The following is a 26403-nucleotide window of genomic DNA, read 5'->3' as shown; positions in this document are numbered from 1 at the left end:
AAATTTAAAATATTTTCCTAATTTCTTTATGATGAGCACATCAAATTAAGATTAACCCTTTGATGGTTCTAAACGGGTTCAGCTCGCAATCGAATCGTGCTTCATAATGCGTGCAAACGAGTTCTGCTCGGGAGAAAGATTTCGACCAAAATGTTTAAAAACGAGCAGTAGTCTTGTAGTGAAATTTTTCGCAATGCTGACGAGTTGAGCTCGTTCGCCGTCATTATTCTGCATTCATTATGTTGAAAACGAATCCTACTCGCGAAATTTAGTTAGTTTGACTGTGTACAGATGGCAGTACGGGTTCCATTAATTTCTTTTCATAATGAAGCGGGAATTTTTCTTTTTACCTTGTCATTTTTATGCATATTTTGGCACGTTTTTTAGGGTGCTTGTAAAGTAAAATGGCTCACAAACGAAAGCTAGATGATGATTATGATACAGAAAGCTTATCAAGTTTTGAGTCTGATGAAGACTTTGTTCACAGTATTTAGGTAATTACTGTATTTTAATGGTTCATAAAGTTTTACATTAGTTGTATTTATTGAGCCCTTTCTATTTAATATTTGTCTTATATTTATAATTAACTATTATTATTTATATAATTGATTATCATTTAGAATTTACTATTAAATAGTATCGTTTATTAATTATTTTAAAATATGTAAAAACTATTATTTATGTACTACAAATACTTAAGAAATTTTTGAAGTGCGTGAGGTGAGCTATCTATGGCAACGCCAGAGAGTCCCGCAGTGGACTGATCGTTAAGACACGGTTCCCAGCAGATCACCGAAGTCAAGCATCACTGACTACGGTCAGTGTGCTGGTGGGTGACCACTTGGATCAGTCTGCGTAGGGACCGAGGGTGTGCGGTATTGGTCCTCGTTAAACTGTGCTACCGTAAAGTGCTCGACTTCGCGCGCAGGTCGTCGGGCTACCGAAGCGGGGGTGCCATCCCCTCCGCAGAGGATCGAAATTGTGATGGCATGTCTTCGGATCATCCTCCGGGGTGTTTCCCAGACCGTCGCCAATAGCCCATTGTGCAGCTCTAGTGCGACGTAAATTAACAACAACAGCATCGCCAGAGAAGGAAGACATTTTCGGAAGAACGACGGGGGAAAACAGCTGCTACTTTCAAATGCTGTTTGCTAGTAATACTGCGTGAATTAAGTCAACGAAAACTGCTCATTTCCCTGACCGTCAAAGGGTTAATAAAGGGTGAATTTTTTTACTATTTTGCCTTTACAATAAGAATGATCTAAAAAAATTTGTACTTATGTAATAAATTAAATAATTAATATTTTTTTACTTCAGTATTAGTCTGTAGTTTAATTAATGGCATAATTTTTGTTTACATTTCTTTTCCTTTGACAGGATTTAAGAGAAAACAAGAATCAAAATGGTCAAAAGGTAACAATTAGTGAAATTTTAAAATTTAGCCCATCCATTTATTTTTGTTATTATTTAAGTTTTTGCGTGTTTCTAGATAAAATTTAAATTGGCTAGCAATGTTTCATTTGAAGTTCACCTTGTTATTCCATTTTAGTGCACTTTAATTTGTGTTGAAAATTTAATTATGAGACAAAAGAGTGTTCCACTTAATATTTTTTTTCCAGTATCTCTTTGATAGAGCTGAGAAATTTCACAGAGGTATTCGTAAATTAGGTTTAACTGTGTGCATGAAGATGGCTAAAGTTATTTGGACCAGTTTCAACTTTTGATCAGTGAAATAAGTATATTCTTTACAAAATGACTTGACTCTTTTGCATATTTTTTTTAGAAATTAAAATTTTTTTGTTTAGAAAATGTAAATAAATTTTTCTGAATGCAAAAATAATAATAAATAAATTATATTAATAAAAAAAAAAATATTCATATAGATTATATAATATAATTTTTCCTTTTATTTATTTATTTTGCTAAATTTATTTCGCACTGAATATTAAAAATGTTCCACATATAATATTGCTTCATTGCATAAAACTGCTTAAAAACAAATTATATTTAATGGAAATTGATACCTTTCGTTTTTTCTTCATATTTAATGGAATTTCATTTCAAAGCTTACTATTTTCCTTTTTTAAAAAAAATAATAAAAAAGGTAAGAAAAAAACCTTTTGGTTCACTTTTTTCTTATCTGTAGCTGTAATTAATTATATATTATTCTAAGCGAAATAATAAATTTAGGTTTAAAAAATTTACTATTAAATTCAAATATGTATATAGTAATTCTGATATTGTCTGATTTGTATGACCAGAAAAAATTGTCCTGAAAATTCTTAAAGATGCCTTATCACAAACGAGAATCTCGAAACGTGCAGTTAATGAACCCCTTTTTGACGCGTCCGATTTTGTCATAAATACACGCGGTTTTATCAAAAATCTCTTCTTAGTTATTGTCATAGGTTCCATGTTTTTTTTATTTTTATTCTATTAGTTTTCGTATGCGATGACGACTCGCAAAGTGAGAAAAAGAAGAAATATGTGATTTTTTTTCAATCTATATATTCTTTTACGCTTTGATAGGAAAAAATTTTATTAAATAATCGTTTTTCTTTTGAATAAAAGTTTTTTAAATCTTCGATATGCCCTAAGTACAAATATTACAACAGATGTCATATTTAAAATAGTTGAAAAATCGAACTTTCAAAAGTTAAATTCAAAATAATGAGTAATGCTTCACTAAATACACAAGTGGGCGACCTTTGTGCTAAAATACAAACTAAGGTAGACAACGTTAAAGAGCACAAAAATATTATTAAAAGCAGACAGCTGTTTCGGATGCTCAAAGGGCAACCTTCATCAGTGCAACAGAAAACAATGAGAGAACAGAGTAAATATATATAGAAAGATGACGTCACAAGAGGGTTTAGAGCAACGGCCAATAGGAGGGGAGGGTGAACGGAAGACGACGAATAAGAAGCAAGGAAACAAAGAGGGGGGGGGGTTAGTTAGTTTTTATCATAGATTTCCAAACAGGAGAAATATAAGGAACACTTGATAGGCCATTGATCAACAGTTTGGAATTTTTGAAAATATGATAAGACTCGTAAAAATCTAAATCGAATATTGAAGAACAATTTTGAATGACTTGACTTTAGAGGAGGAAAGATTAAAATTATGATTAGAGTCCCAACAATGTTGGGCAATAGATGAGCGTTTAAATTCTTGTTTTTTGACATAAGCTTCATGTTCCTTGACACGGCACTTTAAGGCACGTTTAGTTTGGCCAATATATGAAAGGCCGCATTGGCAATTAATTTGGTATATACCCCAGCTACTTTGACTGTCAATGGGCTGCTTGAGATTAGAAAATTTTATCTTATTAATGGGACTAAAAATAATATTAAAATCAATCTTCTTTAGGATATTAGCAACTTGCCGACTTATTTTAGGAAAATAGGGTAAAATGACTAAATTGTTAGAAAATTCTTTGGAAGGTTTATCGGCATGTGATTGTTTAGTTAAGTTTTTATGAATATTATCAATAATGTTAGGAGAATAACCTCTGTCATGAGCAATGGCTTTGATGTAATTTAATTCTGCATCAAGAAGATCATTGTTAGAACAAATATTTACCGCACGGTAGACAAAAGACCGAAAAGCTGCAAGTTTTTGGTTGGGAGGGTGGGAGGATTTGTAGTGAGGGGGAAGAGAAACAGCAAAAGGTTTACGAAAGACAGTAGTATGGAATGAATTATCATTCCGAGTCACAAGCACATCTAAGAAAGGAAGTTTTTGATCAGACTTTAATTCAAAGGTGAACTGAATGCAAGAATCAATGCTGTTCATAACATTAAGGATTTGATCTAAATTACAATTATTATCCTCTAACAAAACAAAACTGTCATCAACGTATCTTTTATAAAAGGGGAAAGTTAAGATTTTGAATAGTTTACTCTCAAAATAATGCATATAGATGTCATTAAGTATAGGGCTCAAAGGATTTCCCATGGCAAGACCATTGGTCATACGGTAAAATTTGTTGTCAAACGCGAAAGTATTTTGTTGTAAACAAACACGGGTAAGGTTAACATATTCATCGACCTCATATTGGGAAAAATGATATTCCGAAAGTCTAAGTTTTAGGCATTCCAAAGCCCCCTCAACAGGAACATTAGTGAACAGTGATTTTACATCAAATGAGGCCATCAAATAACCATCAGGTTTTAGATTTTTAACTTCTTTAACAAACTCAAGGGAATTTTTGGTAGTAAAAGAATTATTACCAAGGAGAGGAGAGAAGACAGAAACTAAAAATTTTGCGAGTTTGTAAGACGAGGTACCAATGTTGGAGACAATTGGTCTAAAAGGAGTGCCTACTTTATGTACCTTAGGTAAAGAATAAAATCTAGCGCAATGAGAAACAGAGGGAGTCAAAACAACCTTAAGTCTATTGGGAATTAACATAGAGGATTTAATAGTTGGTTTTATAACATTTAATTCTTTAGTGCTCGGATCTTTGGGAATTTCCTTATAAGGACCATCAAGAATAAGTTGTTTAGATTTCTCCAAATAGTCTGTTTTGTTTAGAAGAACAATTTGACCACCTCATTTCAATTATTTCAGCGAAATAATTGAAAGGCTGAACAACAACTCTGAAGATTCAGAATTTACATTGTTTGATGGCATACTTTTTCGAAGAGAAAGAGTAGTTATTCCAAAAAGCTTACGCTCAAACATACTAAAAGAACTTCACGAAACTCATCTAGGAATAACTATAATGAAGCAACTGGCAAGACAGTATGTTTATTGACCTGCCATTGATCGTGACATTGAGAATTTAGTCAAAGGATGTGAAGGCTGCGCATTGACAAAGTCTAATCCTCCAAAGGTATCTGTCCATCCGTGGGAATCTCCAGCAGATAACTGGGACAGAATTCATACAGATTATGCAGGTCCATTTGAAAATTACTATTTTTTGGTGTGTGTTGATGCTAAGTCCAAATGGGCGGAAGTCGAAGTCATTAAAGATGCCCCAACTAGTTCAAAAACTATCCTTTTGATAGAAAAAATTTGTTCTTTTCATGGCTATCCACAGGTTATTGTATCTGATAATGCTTCAATATTTCAAAGTGAAGAATTCCATTCTTATTGCTCTAATCGAGGAATATTTCAAAAATTCATCGCTCCAGGACATCCTGCCACCAATGGCCTTGCAGAGCGAAACGTCCAAACCTTAAAGCAAAAGCTTCTTTTCTTGAAAAATCCTCAATCCCAAGTAAAGTTCAAAACATATTATTCCGTTATAGAGCAACACCTCTAGCTTGTGGACAGTCACCTGCTCAATTATACTTACATAGAAAAATCCGCATACGTTTAAACTCAATCTTGCCTTATCATCCAACACCATCAACAGTTTCCAGTACTCCTGTAAGATCTTTTTCAGTGGGGGAGAGAGTCCAGGTGAGGTTGTTCATAACTAACCATAACGTATGGCAGTTTGGCAAAGTCGTGAAAAAGTATGGCACACGTCATTATTTGATTTTACTAGACTCAGGTCGGCAATTAAAGAGACACATAAACCAATTAAGATCAACATTAATTCCAGAGAAAAAAAAGTGTGTGACTTTTGGCCCAACCCAGTCTTTTGACATACCTAGACCATCTAAGATCTCACCTACTCAGCCTAGTATTCCAGAACTTCCAACAAATTCCAAACAGGACGTTGTGACAAAACCAAAAAGAAAGAGACAATTACCTACACGCTTTAGGGACTTCGTAATGTCATAAGCATATTTCAAATCTGTTTTAAGTATTTTCAATTAAGTGTATTTTTCAATTATATATTTAACATATTCAATTTTTAAGTAGCTAATGTTTTCAATTAACTGTTATTTCAATTCTAATTAAGTGGGGGAGACTGTTGGGATCTTCCATGTAATTCCACTGGCGCTAGTATCGCGGTTGTGATGTAACTGCAACTGTGTTTACATTGTATGTTTTAGTTTCGATTTCCAGTATGTTCTTTGTTGATGTGTTCTATGTACGTATTGTGAATAAAGTTATTGTTATGTTATCAATATGAGTGCTATCATTGTCAATCATCCTAAATACATATCCCATGCCTTATAATAAACGATCACAACAAATTACATCTAATTTTTTATGCGCTACTTTTTTATGATTTACTTCTGCATAATTTTAGGAGTTCCTTTTCTTTGAGTTTGTTTTTACAAATTTACTACAGTCTTGCATTTAAAAAAAAAACTATAAGTTCTATTATTCGATTGTGCCTTACTTTTCTTTCACGAGCATCTCATGCGTTACTTCTAAGCTTTTCTTATATTGCGAGTTACATTTTTGCCTTACTTTTTTATGCATTAGTTGGGTGTAAATTGAAGCATGAAAATATTCGTAGCTTATTTTAAAAGATAGTTTTTCTCTATGCCTTACATATACATGATTACTTTTATTACGTGTTAATTGGGTATACTATAGCCTACGTCTTAGGTTGTGTTATTCCTACAAAATTTAACCCATGAACGGCATTTTCTGCGAGCCTAACTTCAAGCCACAAATAAACAAACGAAGTGTTTGATCGTTTAAAAAGCTGCTCGCCAGATTTTATTGCATTATAAAGAAAAGTAATTGATATTCGATTAATAATTGATTTATGTGGATAGGGGCATTTATGTGGATAGTGGCATAGAATTTAGCATTGCGTCATGGTAAATGTTATTCCTACTAAGTGGAAGTAGTTGTGTTTTTTTAATATTATACCCAATTGTCAAGATGCTACAATTTAATTATGACATTTTTAACTTTTGGCGATTTTTATTTTAAAAGATAGACTTCACGCGTTAGTTGAGATGCTTCGCTTTACAAAAAAACTTTTATATATCAATAGACAAAAAATGGCTATATATACGTTTACTTTTTAATGCTTTGCTTTTACTTGTTACACGTATTATAATTTCTTATCTTACCAGTACTTTATACATGATGTTGTATTTGCCCTTCTTTTTAATTTTACTTACCTCATGCGTCTCCATTACAGATTATATTTTGAGCATCAATATTTGTAATTTACGTGTTTACTCTTATTATGTGTGTTTTCATTTATCCCATTCATTATTTACTTTTTATAAGCTTCTTTTAATTTTGCCCGATATTATATATTACGCTTTACTTATCTTTATTCTCTCGCTAATTCACGAGTTGTTTATTTTTAAGCGTTTACTTCACTTAAGTCTGTTTAGCTTGTGTCTTACTGTTTCGCGTTCACAGCTAGAATTATCACTATTGTTTACAGGAACCATAATTTTCTAATAATTATTATACAGTTTGTACAAGCACTTTCTTACTTATTAGTAGTTACCAAACTAATTGCCTGTTTAGAGTGCTACTTTTTACTTTGCAATAAGTGAATTTGTAACCAATGCTCAGATGTTAATTACACAATGACTGAAATAGTATCTCTCTTTTCTAACTAAGCCAATTTTTTTAAAATTTTATGCCATTTGATTGCCTCAATATAAGGGTCTGTTGACCTAGAATGGCAATTTATATTTTAATTTGCTTCTAATATTGCTGGTGTTTTAAATTTAATTGTGCTTTTAATCCATACTTTAGGATCTGCTGAACTGAACTTTTCATGGCATACATGACTGATATATTTGTCATGTTTTCTTAAAGATATAATATTCTGACTAATTGTAGATGGCTAATTTGGTTCAACAGTCTTGATCGCCCGCAAATAATCGCGCTGTTGTCATAAGACTTTTGTATTTTATGCACTTTATGTTCTTTACTTGGTTGTAATTAACATTTACCCGTATGCCCTGAATTGGGGGCAGGACGGGGTAAATATTTTCATCTCTTATCTGACTAAGCATGTTTACTTGTAATAAATCAACAAAATGAGAAAGTGTATTTCAATTGAATTTTATCTTACAAAAATTAGGTAAATTTTACTTTATAAAGCAATTAACTGAGATTTCGATAAAATTAAGATTCAGTTAATAGTTTACGATATGAATTTTCAATTGTATTTTAGTTTCAAGAATATAACATTTGTGTTTTACTCTTATTTTTAGAACCTTATTTCATGCTTTTGGGGGTAAAGAAAGATACACACACGCCATACATTTTAATTACATTTGCAAGAATCAGCTGTAAAATATTTGAAAAATAAATTTACATTTAAATAATATAACTTAGCAGACTTAACATATTTCAGTCCTTTTTATGTATACACGAAAGATATGCGATTACTTCATCAAAAATAGTCTTCTTTCAACGAAACTTACTCGCTCAAATCTGTCCAGTGACTTGAATTGTTCGCCATCGTAACACTTGGAAATCCTTTCAGTTTCTTGAAGATTTTAAATTGTTCTTGCATAAATAGGAATAATTGCATAGGAGCCAATTTAAAGTACGATGGAGACTGTAACGAACACGACGAGGATGGTCTAACCTGAATCATATGTACTATAATCTTCCAAATAGTTCTGCGACTTATCGATTTTAACAATCACTTCTACAAATCGATATCTTTTAAGATTCTGTAATAAAAAGTGCACTATTTAACCTCTTTATAACATGCTCTTACAAATTTTACTGTTAAACTATCAGTTCGAGATGTTTTTTTTAAAAACTAAAACAATTTTTATTAAAGAGATGTAAATTCGTAGTTTATTATAATTTTTTTTTGTCCGACTGAATGTAGTGAAGAGCATTATTAGGCTTGTTCAAAGATCTAACGATTTTTGTTTGTTTAACTAATTACTCACCAAATTTAATTAGATATAGTTTTTCTTTATGCGTGGCATTTTTATGTTTTTAAACCTAACATTTAATCCTTTGCCCTAAATTTTACTTGTTACTTTTCATTTAGCGGTATCTAGTTAACCTTTACTTTTAAGTTTTATATTTTTCGCGTTTACTTTTTTAATAACTACTTTAATTTTTCTTCTATGTTACTATTAGAGTATGATTTTCTTACACATTGCTATAGCGCACTATACTTACTTTCATGCGCTATTGACTTTTATGTATTACTTTTCCGTACGCCTTACTTACCTTAAGAGTTACTTTTAATTTTATAATGCGTTATTTTTTTTTCTTTTGATATTTGTAACTTTAACGAGTTTCCTTATTTTGCACATTACTTTTAATTTCGAGATTTGCTACGTTTCACGCTTTACTTTTATTTATGCTTGACTTCAATGCGTTTTCATTTTTCAGACGTCACTTTTACTGGTTACATTCCTTATATTAGGCGGACCGGAAAGTAGTGTTTCGGGGCATTAAATATTCGTTAGTCTTAAAAAGCAATCCGTTTCATTTCGATCCGACATTGAAAGCTTGTTGCTAAGGAGGGTGAATACTTTATTGATTAAAAAGAAAATCTTGATAATAAATATCAAATGCACCAAAATTACGTTACTTTCCAGTCCCCCTTATATTTTAGGCTCTAATTCTCTTAATACTTTACTTTCTCTTATAATTTTTACTCCTTATTTATCTTAACTTTTCTTATTTTAAACACCATTTACTGTACATTTTTTCCTCTCTTTTATTTTATACGTTACATTTATACTCTTACTTTTCTATGAGTTTTTACTTGTTTATTTTTTATGCGTAACTTTTCAGTTTTCCAATTTCTTTAAGCTTTTCATTTCTTTACGCTTTGCTTTTCTTTGACGTGTAATCTAATTTTACGGATTATTTTTCTTTCTTTGGTACTTTTTTCTTATAATATGCATTAAAATTTACGCGATACGTTTCTTTATGAATTACTTTTACGCGATTTCTCATATACGATTTTTTACGCGTTGCTTTTCTCTATGCGAATGAGTTATTTTTACACATTATACGTTTCATTGTTACGCGACTTTTAAACGTTATTACTTAACTTTGTTGCTTGTCATTAAATTTTTTGAATTCCTTTTTTTCATGCGTTACATTTTTTCTGCATTATTTTTTACTTTCCTTCCGCATTACTTTAAGTGTTATTTAATTTTATGAATTACTTTTCTTTATGCGTTACATTTAGACATTAAATACTTTCACATAACTTTTCTTAAGTTTAAATTTACTTTTTTATGTGTTATTTATACGCGTATACTTCTTCAAGCGTTAATTTTTATGCCTTATTTTACAAGATCTATGTATGCATTTTATCTTATGTGTTTCTTTTTATTTAGAGTTGCATTTACGCCTTGACTTTCTTTACTTTATTATGCCTTAATTTTAAGCGTTGCTCCTTTTCATTCTTTTCTCCACACTTTATATTTTACGCGTTACTCTTCTTTATAGTTACGCATTTACTTTCCTTACGTGTCTCGTACTTTTACGCGTTATGATTTAATACGAATTAATTTTTTATTAAATTCGTAACATTTACTTTTCTTCTAAGTTACTTTTAAATTTAAGCGTTAATTCATTTTACGCGTTTTTTTCTTTATGCATTATTATTGTTTTCTTTTCTCATTACTTTTACGTGTTGCTTTTAATTATTTGCGCTATCCTTTACTCTACATTTTACTAGAATTTTTTTCCTTTATGACGCATATTTACACTTCTCGTTCTAAGTATTACTTTTTGTCCATTTTTTTAAATTTAATTTATAAACACTATCAACATTATATTTTATTTTTCTTATGCTTTATTTTTTCGCCTTTCCTCACGCATTTATTTTTCACACCCATAAAAAAGTTATGTTTAACTTTTACACTTTAGTGTAGCTAGCACGTTGCTTTTATACTTAACTTAAAACGTTTTTTCTTCTTCTTATACATGATTTTTACTTTTGTACGAATTGTTTTTAACTTATTTGCTTTTATAACGTGTTACTTTTATGCACTGCATTTATTCGTTTCTACGTTTATTCTATTATAAAATTTACGCATTATTATATTTTACGTTTTTTTACTTCGTGAATTACTTTTGTTTCATTTTCTTATCCAATATTTATAAACATTGCTTTACTAGTTTACGCAATCCTTTACTGTACATTTTATGTTTTTTTCTCTCCTTTATGCACTATATTTAAGTTTCTCCTCTTCTTAAGCGTCACTTTTTCACGCTTACTTTCTATGAATTATGTTTATACGTTAAATTTGTTTTGTTTTTTTTACTTAATTTACACACTATCTGCTTTATATTTTCTTTTCTTATGCGCTGTTTTTAATTTTCTTATGCGTTAATTTTTGGTCTTTCCTAACGTATTTATTTTTCTTGCGCATAAAACGTTTTGTTTAGCTTTTACAATTGTATTTTGCACGTCGCTTTGATACATTACTTAAAACGTATGTTTTTTTTGCTTCCAGATGACTTTTACTTCTTTGCTTTTACTTTTCTTCTGTGTTACTTTTAGGGGCTACATTTATTCGTTTCTGCTTTTATTCTACTAATAAATTTACGCTTTCTTTTCTAAATGCATTGCTTTTGTTCACTTTTCTTGCGCAGTACTTTTATTCATGTACGCTATACTTTACTGTACATTTTACGGGTCTTTATAAGCTATATTTACGCTTCTGATCTTCCTAAACGTTACTTTTTTATGCACTATTTTTACTTGATAAATTTGTTTTTTACTTAATTAACACACTATCTACTTCATATATAATTTTTCTTAAGCGTTATTTTTTCGCCTTTCCTCACGCATTTATTTTATTTTATGCATAAAAAGTTATGTTTAACTTTTAAAGTTTATTGTACTTTACTCGTTTTTTTTTCTATACTTAAAGCGGTTTGTTTTTTGATACTTTACTTTTACGCATTGCTATAACTTCTGGATGGCTTTTACTTTAATGCGCCACATTTATACTTTTATTAAATTTACTCCTTAATATATTTTACGCTTTTTTTTCTTTATGTAATACTTTTGTTTCCTTTTCTTATCATTAATTTAAGCATTGCTTTATTTATTTCGCTATCCTTCACCATACATTTTACGGTATTTTTTCCTTATGCCCTATATTTACGCTTCTTCTCTTCTTAAGCGTTTATTTTTCACGTTTACTTTTTTTGTGCATTATTTTTAACCGCTAAATTTATATTTTTTTACTTAAATGACGCACTACCTACTTTCTACTATTTAGGGCATAGCTTTTATACTTTACTCAAAGCGTTTTTTCTTCTTGTACATAGCTGGCATTTTTATGAGCTGCATTTATTTCCTCGTTTTTTTATGCGCCACATTTACTCGTTTCTACGTTTATTTAATACTAAATTTACTCCTTATTATAATTTACGTTTTTTTTTCTTTATGTAATACTTTTGTTTCCTTTTCTTATATTTAATTTTACGCATTGCTTTATTTATTTCGCTATCCTTTACCGTACATTTTACGTTTTTATTTTTCTTACGCCCTATATTTACGCTTCTCCTTTTCCTAAGCGTTTTATTTTCACGTTTACTTTTTTATGCATTATTTTTCCCGCTATATTTGTTTGTTTTTTTACTTAATTAACACAATAACTACCTTATATATATTTTTTTCTTTTTTTAGTTATTTTTTCGCCTGTCTTCACGCATTTATTTTTCTTGCGCGCAAAAAGTTATGTTTAATTTTACATTTTATTGTATTTTGGACATAGCTTTTATACTTTACTCGAAGCGTCTTTTCTTTTTGTACATGGCTGACATTTATGCGCTGCTTTTATTTCTTCGCTTTTTTATGCGCCACATTTACTCCTTTCTACGTTTATTTAATACTAAATTTACTCCCTATTATAATTTACGTTTTTTTTTCTTCATGTCATACTTTTGTTTCCTTTTCTTATAATTAATTTTACGCATTGCTTTAATTTATATCGCTATCCTTTACCGTACATTTTACGTTTTTTTTTTTCGCCCTATATTTACGCTTCTTCTCTTCCTAAGCGTTTTTTTTTCACATTTACTTTTTTATGCATTATTTTTCCCGCTATATTTGTTTGTTTTTTTACTTAATTAACACAATAACTACCTTATATTTTATTTTTTTTATGAGTCATTTTTTCGCCTGTCTTCACGCATTTATTTTTCTTGCGCGCAAAAAGTTATGTTTAATTTTACATTATATTGTATTTTGGACATAGCTTTTATACTTTACTCGAAGCGTGTTTTCTTTTTGTACATGGCTGACATTTATGCGCTGCTTTTATTTCTTCGCTTTTTTATGCGCCACATTTACTCCTTTCTACGTTTATTTAATACTAAATTTACTCCTTATTATAATTTACGTTTTTTCTTCTTCATGTCATACTTTTGTTTCCTTTTCTTATAATTAATTTTACGCATTGCTTTAATTTATATCGCTATCCTTTACCGTACATTTTACGTTTTTATTTTTTTTTCGCCCTATATTTACGCTTCTCCTCTTCCTAAGCGTTTTTTTTTTCATGTTTACTTTTTTATGCATTATTTTTCCCGCTATATTTGTTTGTTTTTTTACTTAATTAACACAATAACTACCTTATATTTTATTTTTTTTGTGAGTTATTTTTTCGCCTGTCTTCACGCATTTATTTTTCTTGCGCGCAAAAAGTTATGTTTAATTTTACATTTTATTGTATTTTGGACATAGCTTTTATACTTTACTCGAAGCGTCTTTTCTTTTTGTACATGGCTGACATTTATGCGCTGCTTTTATTTCTTCGCTTTTTTATGCGCCACATTTACTCCTTTCTACGTTTATTTAATACTAAATTTACTCCTTATTATAATTTACGTTTTTTTTTCTTCATGTCATACTTTTGTTTCCTTTTCTTATAATTAATTTTACGCATTGCTTTAATTTATATCGCTATCCTTTACCGTACATTTTACGTTTTTATTTTTTTTTCGCCCTATATTTACGCTTCTCCTCTTCCTAAGCGTTTTTTTTTTTTCACGTTTACTTTTTTATGCATTATTTTTCCCGCTATATTTGTTTGTTTTTTTACTTAATTAACACAATAACTACCTTATATTTTATTTTTTTTGTGAGTTATTTTTTCGCCTGTCTTCACGCATTTATTTTTCTTGCGCGCAAAAAGTTATGTTTAATTTTACATTTTATTGTATTTTGGACATAGCTTTTATACTTTACTCGAAGCGTCTTTTCTTTTTGTACATGGCTGACATTTATGCGTTGCTTTTATTTCTTCGCTTTTTTATGCGCCACATTTACTCCTTTCTACGTTTATTTAATACTAAATTTACTCCCTATTATAATTTACGTTTTCTTTTCTTCATGTCATACTTTTGTTTCCTTTTCTTACAATTAATTTTACGCATTGCTTTATTTATTTCGCTATCCTTTACCGTACATTTTACGTTTTTATTTTTTTTACGCCCTATATTTACTCTTCTCCTCTTCTAAAGCGTTTTTTTTTTCACGTTTACTTTTTTATGCATTATTTTTCCCGCTATATTTGTTTATTTTACTTAATTAACGCAATATCTACCTTATATATATTTTTTTATGAGTTATTTTTTCACCTGTCTTCAAGCATTTATTTTTCTTGCGCGTAAAAGTTATGTTTAATTTTACATTTTATTGTATTTTGGACATATTATTTATACTTTACTCGAAACGTTTTTTCTTCTTGTACACGGCTGACATTTTTATGCGCCACATTTACTCGTTTCTACGTTTATTTAATACTAAATTTACTCCTTATTATAATTTACGTTTTTTTTTCTTTATGTAATACTTTTGTTTCCTTTTCTTATAATTAATTTTACGCATTGCTTTAATTTATATCGCTATCCCTTACCATACATTTTACGTTTTTATTTTTTTTACGCCCTATATTTACGCTTCTCCTCTTCTTAAGCGTTTTTTTTTCACGTTTACATTTTTATGCAATATTTTTCCCGCTATAATTGTTTTTTTTTTTACTTAATTAACACAATATCTACTTTATATATATATTTTTTTTATGAGTTATTTTTTCGCCTGTCTTCACGCATTTATTTTTCTTGCGCATAAAAAGATGTGTTTAATTTTACATTTTATTGTATTTTGGACATAGCTTTTATACTATACTCAAAGCGTTTTTTCTTCTTGTACATAGCTGACATTTTTATGCGCTGCTTTTATTTCTTCGTTTTTTTATGTGCCACATTTACTCGTTTCTACGTGTATTTAATATTAAATTTACTCCTTATTATAATTTACGTTTTCTTTTTCTTTATGTAATACTTTTGTTTCCTTTTTTTATAATTAAACTTACGCATTGCTTTAATTTATATCGCTATCCTTTACCGTACATTTTACGTTTTTATTTTTTTTTCGCCCTATATTTACGCTTCTCCTCTTCTTAAGTGTTTTTTTTCACGTTTACTTTTTTATGCATTATTTTTCCCGCTATATTTGTTTTTTTTTTTTTTACTTAATTAACACAATATCTCCTTTATATTTTATTTTTTTTATGAGTTATTTTTTCGCCTGTCTTCACGCATTTATTTTTTTTGAGCGCAAAAAGTTATGTTTAATTTTACATTTTACTGTATTTTGGACACAGCTTTTATACTTTACTCGAAGCGTTTTCTCTTCTTGTACATGGCTGACATTTTTATGAGCCACATTTACTCGTTTCTACGTTTATTTAATACTAAATTTACTCCTTATTATAATTTACGTATTTTTTTTTCTTTATGTAATACTTTTGTTTCCTTTTCTTATAATTAATTTTACGAATTGCTTTTATTTATTTCGCTATCCTTTACCGTACATTTTACGTTTTTATTTTCTTTACGCCCCATATTTACGCTTCTCTGCTTCATAAGCGACTTTTCTTTCACGTTTACTTTTTGATACATTATTTTTCCCGCCATATTTGTTTTTTTTTTTTTTTTTACTTAATTATCACAATATCTACTTTATATTTTATTTTTTGTATGCGTTATTTTTTCTTCTGTCTTCACGCATTTATTTTTCTTGCGCATAAAAAGTTATGTTTAATTTTACATTTTATTGTATTTTGGACATAGCTTTTATACTTTACTCGAAGCGTTTTTTCTTCTTGTACATGTCTGACATTTTTATGCGCTGCTTTTATTTCTTCATTTATTTATGCGCCACATTTACTCCTTTCTACGTTTATTTAATACTAAATTTACTCCCTATTATAATTTACGTTTTCTTTTTCTTTATGTAATACTTTTGTTTCCTTTTTTTATAATTAAACTTACGCATTGCTTTAATTTATATCGCTATCCTTTACCGTACATTTTACGTTTTTATTTTTTTTTCGCCCTATATTTACGCTTTTCCTCTTCCTAAGCGTTTTTTTTTTCACGTTTACTTTTTTATGCATTATTTTTCCCGCTATATTTGTTTGTTTTTTTACTTAATTAACACAATAACTACCTTATATTTTATTTTTTTTGTGAGTTATTTTTTCGCCTGTCTTCACGCATTTATTTTTCTTGCGCGCAAAAAGTTATGTTTAATTTTACATTTTATTGTATTTTGGACATAGCTTTTATACTTTACTCGAAGCGTCTTTTCTTTTTGTACATGGCTGACATTTATGCGCTGCTTTTATTTCTTCGCTTTTTTATGCGCCACATTTACTCCTTTCTACGTTTATTTAATACTAAATTTACTCCCTATTATAATTTACGTTTTTTTTTCTTCATGTCATACTTTTGTTTCCTTTTCTTATAATTAATTTTACGCATTGCTTTAATTTATATCGCTATCCTTTACCGTACATTTTACGTTTTTTTTTTTTCGCCCTATATTTACGCTTCTCCTCTTCCTAAGCGTTTTTTTTTTCACATTTACTTTTTTATGCATTATTTTTCCCGCTATATTTGTTTGTTTTTTTACTTAATTAACACAATAACTACCTTATATATTTTTTTTTATGAGTCATTTTTTCGCCTGTCTTCACGCATTTATTTTTCTTGCGCGCAAAAAGTTATGTTTAATTTTACATTTTATTGTATTTTGGACATAGTTTTTATACTTTACTCGAAGCGTCTTTTCTTTTTGTACATGGCTGACATTTATGCGCTGCTTTTATTTCTTCGCTTTTTTATGCGCCACATTTACTCCTTTCTACGTTTATTTAATACTAAATTTACTCCCTATTATAATTTACGTTTTCTTTTCTTCATGTCATACTTTTGTTTCCTTTTCTTACAATTTATTTTACGCATTGCTTTATTTATTTCGCTATCCTTTACCGTGCATTTTACGTTTTTATTTTTTTTACGCCCTATATTTACTCTTCTCCTCTTCTAAAGCGTTTTTTTTCACGTTTACCTTTTTATGCATTATTTTTCCCGCTATATTTGTTTATTTTACTTAATTAACGCAATATCTACCTTATATATTTTTTTTATGAGTTATTTTTTCACCTGTCTTCAAGCATTTATTTTTCTTGCGCGTAAAAGTTATGTTTAATTTTATATTTTATTGTATTTTGGACATAGCATTTATACTTTACTCGAAACGTTTTTTCTTCTTGTACACGGCTGACATTTTTATGCGCCACATTTACTCGTTTCTACGTTTATTTAATACTAAATTTACTCCTTATTATAATTTACGTTTTTTTTTCTTTATGTAATACTTTTGTTTCCTTTTCTTATAATTAATTTTACGCATTGCTTTAATTTATATCGCTATCCCTTACCATACATTTTACGTTTTTATTTTTTTTACGCCCTATATTTACGCTTCTCCTCTTCTTAAGCGTTTTTTTTCACGTTTACATTTTTATGCAATATTTTTCCCGCTATAATTGTTTTTTTTTTTACTTAATTAACACAATATCTACTTTATATATATTTTTTTTTATGAGTTATTTTTTCGCCTGTCTTCACGCATTTATTTTTCTTGCTGATAAAAAGTTATGTTTAATTCTACATTTTATTGTATTTTGGACATAGCTTTTATACTTTACCCGAAGCGTTTTTTCTTCTTGTACATGGCTGACATTTTTATGAGCCACATTTACTCGTTTCTACGTTTATTTAATACTAAATTTACTCCTTATTATAATTTACGTATTTTTTTTTCTTTATGTAATACTTTTGTTTCCTTTTCTTATTATTAATTTTACGCATTGCTTTTATTTATTTCGCTATCCTTTACCGTACATTTTACGTTTTTATTTTCTTTACGCCCTATATTTACGCTTCTCTGCTGCATAAGCGTTTTTTTTTTTCACGTTTACTTTTTGACACATTATTTTTTCCGCTATATTTTTTTTTTTTTTTTTTTACTTAATTATCACAATATCTACTTTATATTTTATTTTTTTTATGCGTTATTTTTTCGCCTGTCTTCACGCATTTATTTTTCTTGCGCGCAAAAAGTTATGTTTAATTTTACATTTTATTGTATTTTGGACATAGCTTTTATACTTTACTCGAAGCGTCTTTTCTTTTTGTACATGGCTGACATTTTTATGCGCTGCTTTTATTTCTTCGTTTTTTTTATGCGCCACATTTACTCGTTTCTACGTTTATTTAATACTAAATTTACTCTTTATTATAATTTATGTTTTTTTTTCTTTATGTAATACTTTTGTTTCCTTTTCTTATAATTAATTTTACGCATTGCTTTAATTTATTTCGCTATCCTTTACCGTACATTTTACGTTTTTATTTTTTTTACGCCCCATATTTACGCTTCTCCTCTTCTTAAGTGTTTTTTTTCACGTTTACTTTTTTATGCATTATTTTTCCCGCTATATTTTTTTTTTTACTTAATTAACACAATATCTACTTTATATTTTATTTTTTTATGAGTTATTTTTTCTCCTGTCTTCACGCATTTATTTTTCTTGCGCGCAAAAAGCTATGTTTAATTTTAAATTTTGCTGTATTTTGGACATAGCTTTTATACTTTACTCGAAGCGTTTTCTCTTCTTGTACATGGCTGACATTTTTATGAGCCACATTTACTCGTTTCTACGTTTATTTAATACTAAATTTACTCCTTATTATAATTTACGTATTTTTTTTTTCTTTATGTAATACTTTTGTTTCCTCTTCTTATTATTAATTTTACGCATTGCTTTTATTTATTTCGCTATCCTTTACCGTACATTTTACGTTTTTATTTTCTTTACGCCCTATATTTACGCTTCCTGCTTCATAAGCGTTTTTTTTTCACGTTTACTTTTTGACACATTATTTTTTCCGATATATTTGTTTTTTTTTTACTTAATTATCACAATATCTACTTTATATGTTATTTTTTTATGCGTTATTTTTTCGCCTGTCTTCACGCATTTATTTTTCTTGCTGATAAAAAGTTATGTTTAATTTTACATTTTATTGTATTTTGGACATAGCTTTTATACTTTACTCGAAGCGTCTTTTCTTTTTGTACATGGCTGACATTTTTATGCGCTGCTTTTATTTCTTCGCTTTTTTATAAGCCACATTTACTCCTTTCTACGTTTATTTCATACTAAATTTACTCCCTATTATAATTTACGTTTTTTTTTCTTCATGTCATACTTTTGTTTCCTTTTCTTATAATTAATTTTACGCATTGCTTTAATTTATATCGCTATCCTTTACCGTACATTTTATGTTTTTATTTTTCTTTCGCCCTATATTTACGCTTCTCCTCTTCCTAAGCGTTTTTTTTTTCACGTTTACTTTTTTATGCATTATTTTTCCCGCTATATTTGTTTGTTTTTTTACTTAATTAACACAATAACTACCTTATATTTTATTTTTTTTATGAGTCATTTTTTCGCCTGTCTTCACGCATTTATTTTTCTTGCGCGCAAAAAGTTATGTTTAATTTTATATTTTATTGTATTTTGGACATAGCTTTTATACTTTACTCGACGCGTCTTTTCTTTTTGTACATGGCTGACATTTTTATGCGCTGCTTTTATTTCTTCGTTTTTTTTTGCGCCACATTTACTCCTTTCTACGTTTATTTAATACTAAATTTACTCCTTATTATAATTTATGTTTTTTTTTCTTTATGTAATAGTTTTGTTTCCTTTTCTTATAATTAATTTTACGCATTGCTTTATTTATTTCGCTATCCTTTACCGTACATTTTACGTTTTTATTTTTTTTACGCCCCATATTTACGCTTCTCCTCTTCTTAAGTGTTTTTTTTTCACGTTTACTTTTTTATGCATTATTTTTCCCGCTATATTTGTTTTTTTTTTTTTTTACTTAATTAACACAATATCTCCTTTATATTTTATTTTTTTTATGAGTTATTTTTTCGCCTGTCTTCACGCATTTATTTTTTTTGAGCGCAAAAAGTTATGTTTAATTTTACATTTTACTGTATTTTGGACATAGCTTTTATACTTTACTCGAAGCGTTTTCTCTTCTTGTACATGGCTGACATTTTTATGAGCCACATTTACTCGTTTCTACGTTTATTTAATACTAAATTTACTCCTTATTATAATTTACGTATTTTTTTTTCTTTATGTAATACTTTTGTTTCCTTTTCTTATAATTAATTTTACGAATTGCTTTTATTTATTTCGCTATCCTTTACCGTACATTTTACGTTTTTATTTTCTTTACTCCCCATATTTACGCTTCTCTGCTTCATAAGCGACTTTTTTTTCACGTTTACTTTTTGATACATTATTTTTCCCGCTATATTTGTTTTTTGTTTTTTTTTACTTAATTATCACAATATCTACTTTATAAACTGCTGTTTGTAGAAAATGCAACACCATGAAAGAATCATCAGAATCAAATGAAATTTAATGCAGAAACGACTTGTACTGATACAAATAAATGATGAAATTTTCAAAACAAAAGAAACAAATTAAGCGTCCGAAATCAGTATTTGGTGCAGCCACCACGCGCTGCAATAAGTGCTGCTATACGACGTGGCATGGAGTCAAACAGATGTTGAATATCTGCTTGAGGAAGAGAATTCCATATCGCTTGTATGCGCAACCAAAGTTCGTCTTTGGAAACTGCAGGACGCGGATCACGAGTGAGACGCCGACCAACCATATCCCACACGTGCTCAATAGGCGACATATCCGGCGAATAAGCAGGCCAAGGAAGAAGTTGCATGCGTTGTGCTGAACAGAAGTCTCTAACAGTCCGCGCAACATGTGGGCGTGCATTATCCTGCTGAAAGATAGCTCCAGGGATGCCTTGAAGGAAAGGAACGACTTCGGGCTGTAGCACTTCACGGACGTATCTGTTGCTATTGAGATTACCCTCAATTCGTATCAAATTGGATCGTCCATGATACGAAATCGCACCCCAGACCATAACTCCGGGTGTTCGACCACTATGTCGTTCAATAATACACTCAGGAAGGCAGCGTTGACCGGCATAACGTCTAACACGAACACGGCCATCATGGGTCCACAAATTGAAGCGTGATTCATCTGAAAAGACAACTTGGTGCCAATCAGCTCGCCAGTCTCTGTGCTCAAGAGCCCACTGCCGACGCAGCCGTCGATGATCCGCCGTGAGGGGAATCCTGTATAATGGCACCCTTGCACGCAATCCACGGCGCAGCAGACGACGACGAATTGACGAAGCCGACAATTGTACACCTGTAGCAGTAGACCAATGTGCTGCCAGCTGCCTGGAGGAAGCTGTGCGATCATTCACCGCCATGCGGAGCAGGTGTCGATCATCGCGCTCTGTCGTCACCTTCTGTCGTCCAGTGCCTGTTTTTCGAGTTGTTCGGTGCTCGTCGGTCCACTGCTTCCAAACTCGCATCACTGTGGAACTGTTCCGCTGCATACGAGCTGCTATTGCGCGATAGGAAAATCCTCCTTCTCGAAGGCCGATTATCCTCCCTCGTTCAAACTCCGTAAGTTGCTTGAATTTCTTATTCTTCCGTCGTGGAGGCATACTCAGGTCTCACTAAACGTTTGCCACTAACAAATAATCATAGACTATTTTCAACGTCCCGCTACAGCACTTTATTTATACGCTTTCAGCATCAATTCAGAGGGCGCTGCGCGCGCCACGCACGCGCGATGGCTCTGAAACTTTATTAATTTGCATAATATCCTATAATTGACATTTGCTGCGAATTTCATTTGATTCTGATGATTCCTTCATGGTGTTGCATTTTCTACAAACAGCAGTTTATTTTATTTTTTGTATGCGTTATTTTTTCTTCTGTCTTCACGCATTTATTTTTCTTGCGCATAAAAAGTTATGTTTAATTTTACATTTTATTGTATTTTGGACATAGCTTTTATACTTTACTCGAAGCGTTTTTTCTTTTTGTACATGGCTGACATTTTTATGCGCTGCTTTTATTTCTTCGTTTTTTTTAGCGCCACATTTACTCCTTTCTACGTTTATTTAATACTAAATTTACTCCTTATTATAATTTATGTTTTTTTTTCTTCATGTCATACTTTTGTTTCCTTTTCTTATAATTAATTTTACGCATTGCTTTTATTTATTTCGCTATCCTTTACCGTACATTTTACGTTTTTATTTTTTTACGCGCTTTAATACGGTTCTCCTCTTCTCAAGCGTTTTTTTTTTTCACGTTTACTTTTTTATGCATTATTTTCCCCGCTATATTGGTTTTTTTTTTACTTAATTAACACAATATCTACTTTATATATATATATATATATATATATTTTTATGCGTTATTTTTTCGCCTGTCTTCACGCATTTATTTTTCTTGCGCATAAAAAGTTATGTTTGATTTTACATTTTATTGTATTTTGGACATAGCTTTTATACTTTACTCGAAGCGTTTTCTCTTCTTGTACATGGCTGACATTTTTAAGAGCCACATTTACTCGTTTCTACGTTTATTTAATACTAAATTTACTCATTATTATAATTTGCGTATTTTTTTTCTTTATGTAATACTTGTGTTTCCTTTTCTAATAATTAATTTTACGCATTGCTTTTATTTATTTCGCTATCCTTTACCGTACATAATACGTTATTATTTTTTTACGCCCTATATTTACGCAATTCCTCTTCTTAAGCGTTTTATTTTCACGTTTACTTTTTTATACATTATTTTTCCCGCTATATTTGTTTTTTTCATCAATTAACACAATATCTGCTTTATTTTTCTTATGAGTTTTTTTTTCGCTTTCTTCACGCATTTCTTTTTCTTTCGCATAAAAAGTTATGTTTAATTTTATCATTTATTGTATTTTGCGTGCTGCTTTTATATATTACTCAACTTACGTTTAGATTTTAAATGCTTTCAGCAGACAAATTAATTGTTTTTTTTACTCATATCGCGTTTTTTTTTCCACAAAGGGAGTCCATGTTTTCAAAAATGGCCTTTACACGTTTTAAAGGATTCAAATATTTTCTGGACGAAACTGTTTTTTTTTTATTTAATTCTGAAGAATTTGCTGTCTTACTGTTGAAATTGTTTTAAGTCTTAGTGCAATTTCTTTTCAGTATACGAAACTAATCACTCCGGACAAAAAATTAGTCAACCTTAGTGAAGGTCGATTCGATAACCACCTGGATTCGGTTCGGATGTGAGTTCCACAAGGTTTTGCAGGTACGTCGAATTCAGTTCAAGACTCTCGCTGAGGATTTAACCGCACAAATCCACCAAATTGCGAGGATGCTGATTTCGGCGTTTTACCCGTTGTTCCAACATGTCCCACAAATTTTCAATGGGGTTAAACTCGGGTAACTTTGCTTGCCATACGAGATGCATTTGAGTGTCTGAGTGTTCGTTCATAAAATCAGTCACATATTCTTCCAGCCCTATGAACTTTGCTGTTGTCATCTTGAAAAATAGGGATGTCGGCACACTCTTTTCATAAAGATGTTGACTGAAAGGCATCATCTGATTATCCGGAATACTCAAACATGCTGGCTCGTGTTAGTGGCCTCCTTAGTGAGGGAGCCCCATCCATAATAAGAAAAACTCCCCCAAAACATAGCAGATTCACCTTCTGCTTGAAACTGACCTTGCGCACAGTCAGGATGAAATACTTCATCTGCTCTCCGTTGTACTCGATGACATGCGCCTTTTGAATAAAGGCAAAAACGTGATTCGCCATACCACAATTCATTCGGCAGTCTACAAGTCCCTTTGCGAACAATGGCCTCTTACAAGAGGTTAGACTCCAAATGTTCTACGCATGCAGCTCCCGTCGCACTATTTTCTCACACTGACAGTTTGGAATGGACCTTCATTTACTTACTGAAGCAATTTCTGTTGGGTTTGGAAGTGATTTTGATTGAGAAGTCATGAAACACGTCTCTGATCCCTTTCATGCAGGATCTTTTTCGTGACCACATGTATTACACCACTGCTTGTAGACACATTAACAGTCAGAATTAAAAAAACCAAAAAATCCAGTCACTTAATTCACCTTATGAACATGGGCATGGCCAAACACAATTGCTCAGTTTTGCCACTCTATTACATCCTTACACTTACCTATATTTACACATAATTTCACTTCAGAAAAAATATCTCGCTGATAGCTACTTGACTTTGATCGCGTTGAAGCAGTTGAGCACATTATTTGACCACTGCGTCTTCTAACGAAACCTAAAGATTCATCGCGGTGATTGTCGCTTGGGTGACTAATTTTTTGTCCGGTGAGCTTATGTTTTCTACTTCCTTTTAATTGCATACTCTTTTTGTTTGCTTGAAAATTTATATCAATGCTGGATAATAACGCGAAAATTATTAAGCTCTTCTCTTATATTGCTTACCTTTAAAAAGCTAAGATGTCAAGTCTTGTTTGAATTTGTCTTTCATGAAGTTTTCAAAAGCTGAAAAATATCACATATTGATTATTATTACATAAACACTTATGCAACATTATAGGAATATTTTAATTGCTTTGTAAGGACATAAAGGGGATGGGGGGTTTGTGATTTACTAATTTTATGAGACAAGTTTATGAGTCATGCTTACGTAAGTCATTTAAATCACTATATTTTAAATTTTTCCTATAAAATATCAGTTGAAATAACTTCAAATTTAAAAAAGAAGTTTGAAAAAAGAAAGAAAATTGGACAATAATTGCTGTTATGTGTTTCGGAACTTTAACAGAAAAACAGAAATAATGAATACTGTTTACAAACTTTTATAAAATGAATTGAAATATCTACTAATTGTATTTTTTGAATAGTTACCTCATTTTTTTGAATTCTAAAATTTGATTACTTCAGGAAGAGGTAAAATTAGAGCAAAGCTAGTGCTTTGTTTCTTTCTCACTTAAGCATAGGACGTGATTTGCTTATTTTCATTGACACTAACAATGAAAAATATCAAGTCAAAAATTTTTATGTAAAAAAGTTAATATTGTAATAATTTCTTTCTATATTTCCCCCCTTGATAATTTTTAAGTTATTTCCGCACTATTTCTTAACCTTACCATTTGAAAAAGGTGTCAAACATACAAAGGAAAGTACATTTCAGCTTAATATTTTCTGGAACAACGTTATCTTGAAAAGAATTAGAAATTCCAATTTTTATCTACTCAATTATTCATTAAACTAAATAATACATTATCGTTTGTTTTCTCAGTTTGATCTTTATTAAAATATAAAAAACGAGAATGCTGCAGGCACTTTAAACTTTTATAAAACTCTTTGGAGTACGTATTTTTCTCGGAACTAAGTAAGATTTATTTTTGAACTAGAGCAGATTTTATCAAAACAGAATAATACAGACAATCATCTCGGATTTCCACCCATGCAAGAATGGTCAGAAGTAAACTATTTTACTGCCTAAGGTTGCAAAAAATCGGTTAAAAAGATGTAATAGTTTAATTTAGTAAATAGTTTAATTTATTGTCTGCAGTTTTCAAAAGCAGTTAAAAAAAAATGAAACCGAACGAAAATGCTATACTTACAGCAAACGCTTTAGAGTCTTCAAATGTGATCCGATTCGATAGATCAGCGTCTAAATATGTCCAGCAGTTCCCAAACTTGATTATCCATGTTTAAATCATCCAAACCGGTCCTAATGACTCGGACTACTGAGCAAAATAATCCTATAAAAACTAAAACATGTATTAAAATCACCTTGCCATAAAGTGTTGAAAATTATTCATTTCGTAGAAGATCGGAAGCAAACTTGGAAAAATTAAACTATTTAAAAATTAAGTGCAAGAAGCATGCAAAAACTAATGATGGAAGGAAAACTGAAAAACAATACGAAGAAAATGGGAATAATAAATTAGGAAATGTAAGTCGAACTAAATGCAAACATTAAAAAACCCACCATAAACCAATAAAAGAAACACAAAGAAAAGACGAAAAATAAACAGCTATGGACAATTGAAAGAGAAATATAATGAAAAGACGAAAAAGAAATCAGCGTGAAAAAAAAAGAAATAAACAATAAAAATACGGGTAAAACAATGTAAAACGAGGAAAAAAATGCAAAAATGGAAAACAATGAAAAACTTAAAACTAACAACGAAAGAGGGAACACAATAAAAAGAAAAAAAAAACAAACAATGAACAACCGAAAAACGAGCACAATTAAAAGACGAAAAACTAAGCACCATGAATAAAGTGAAA

General features: G+C 30.2%; 1 protein-coding gene and 2 long non-coding RNA genes across 4 annotated transcripts; 1 reads left to right on the top strand and 2 right to left on the bottom strand.

The window, feature by feature from the left end:
• Nucleotides 1-7873, top strand: LOC147806621 (uncharacterized). 2 transcript variants are annotated; one of them, XR_015436042.1, is made up of 4 exons: nucleotides 1-494; nucleotides 1378-1413; nucleotides 1620-1736; nucleotides 7579-7873. It is a non-coding gene; the product is annotated as an uncharacterized LOC147806621 (long non-coding RNA). The 2 variants fall into 2 exon arrangements; XR_015436043.1 differs by lacking the exon at nucleotides 1620-1736.
• Nucleotides 2947-6601, bottom strand: LOC147806622 (uncharacterized). Its single transcript, XM_087169557.1, has one exon. The coding sequence runs from the start codon at nucleotides 4411-4413 to the stop codon at nucleotides 3061-3063; it is 1353 nt and encodes a 450-aa protein (XP_087025683.1). The 5' UTR covers nucleotides 4414-6601; the 3' UTR covers nucleotides 2947-3060.
• Nucleotides 7822-26403, bottom strand: LOC147806620 (uncharacterized). The gene is made up of 3 exons (XR_015436041.1): nucleotides 25731-26403; nucleotides 24583-24642; nucleotides 7822-8510 (listed from the first exon to the last, which is right to left on the bottom strand). It is a non-coding gene; the product is annotated as an uncharacterized LOC147806620 (long non-coding RNA).

This window comes from Parasteatoda tepidariorum, chromosome 8, assembly GCF_982258835.1.
Source record: "Parasteatoda tepidariorum strain Cologne lab strain chromosome 8, Ptep-v5.0, whole genome shotgun sequence".
Classification (NCBI taxonomy): Eukaryota; Metazoa; Arthropoda; class Arachnida; order Araneae; family Theridiidae; genus Parasteatoda; species Parasteatoda tepidariorum.
This window is presented reverse-complemented; position numbering and strand designations above follow the sequence as displayed.

Excerpts from the sequence above, each read along its gene's own strand:
- LOC147806622 (XM_087169557.1), bottom strand. The coding sequence starts at position 4,413 with ATGTTAATTCCCAATAGACTTAAGGTTGTTTTGACTCCCTCTGTTTCT.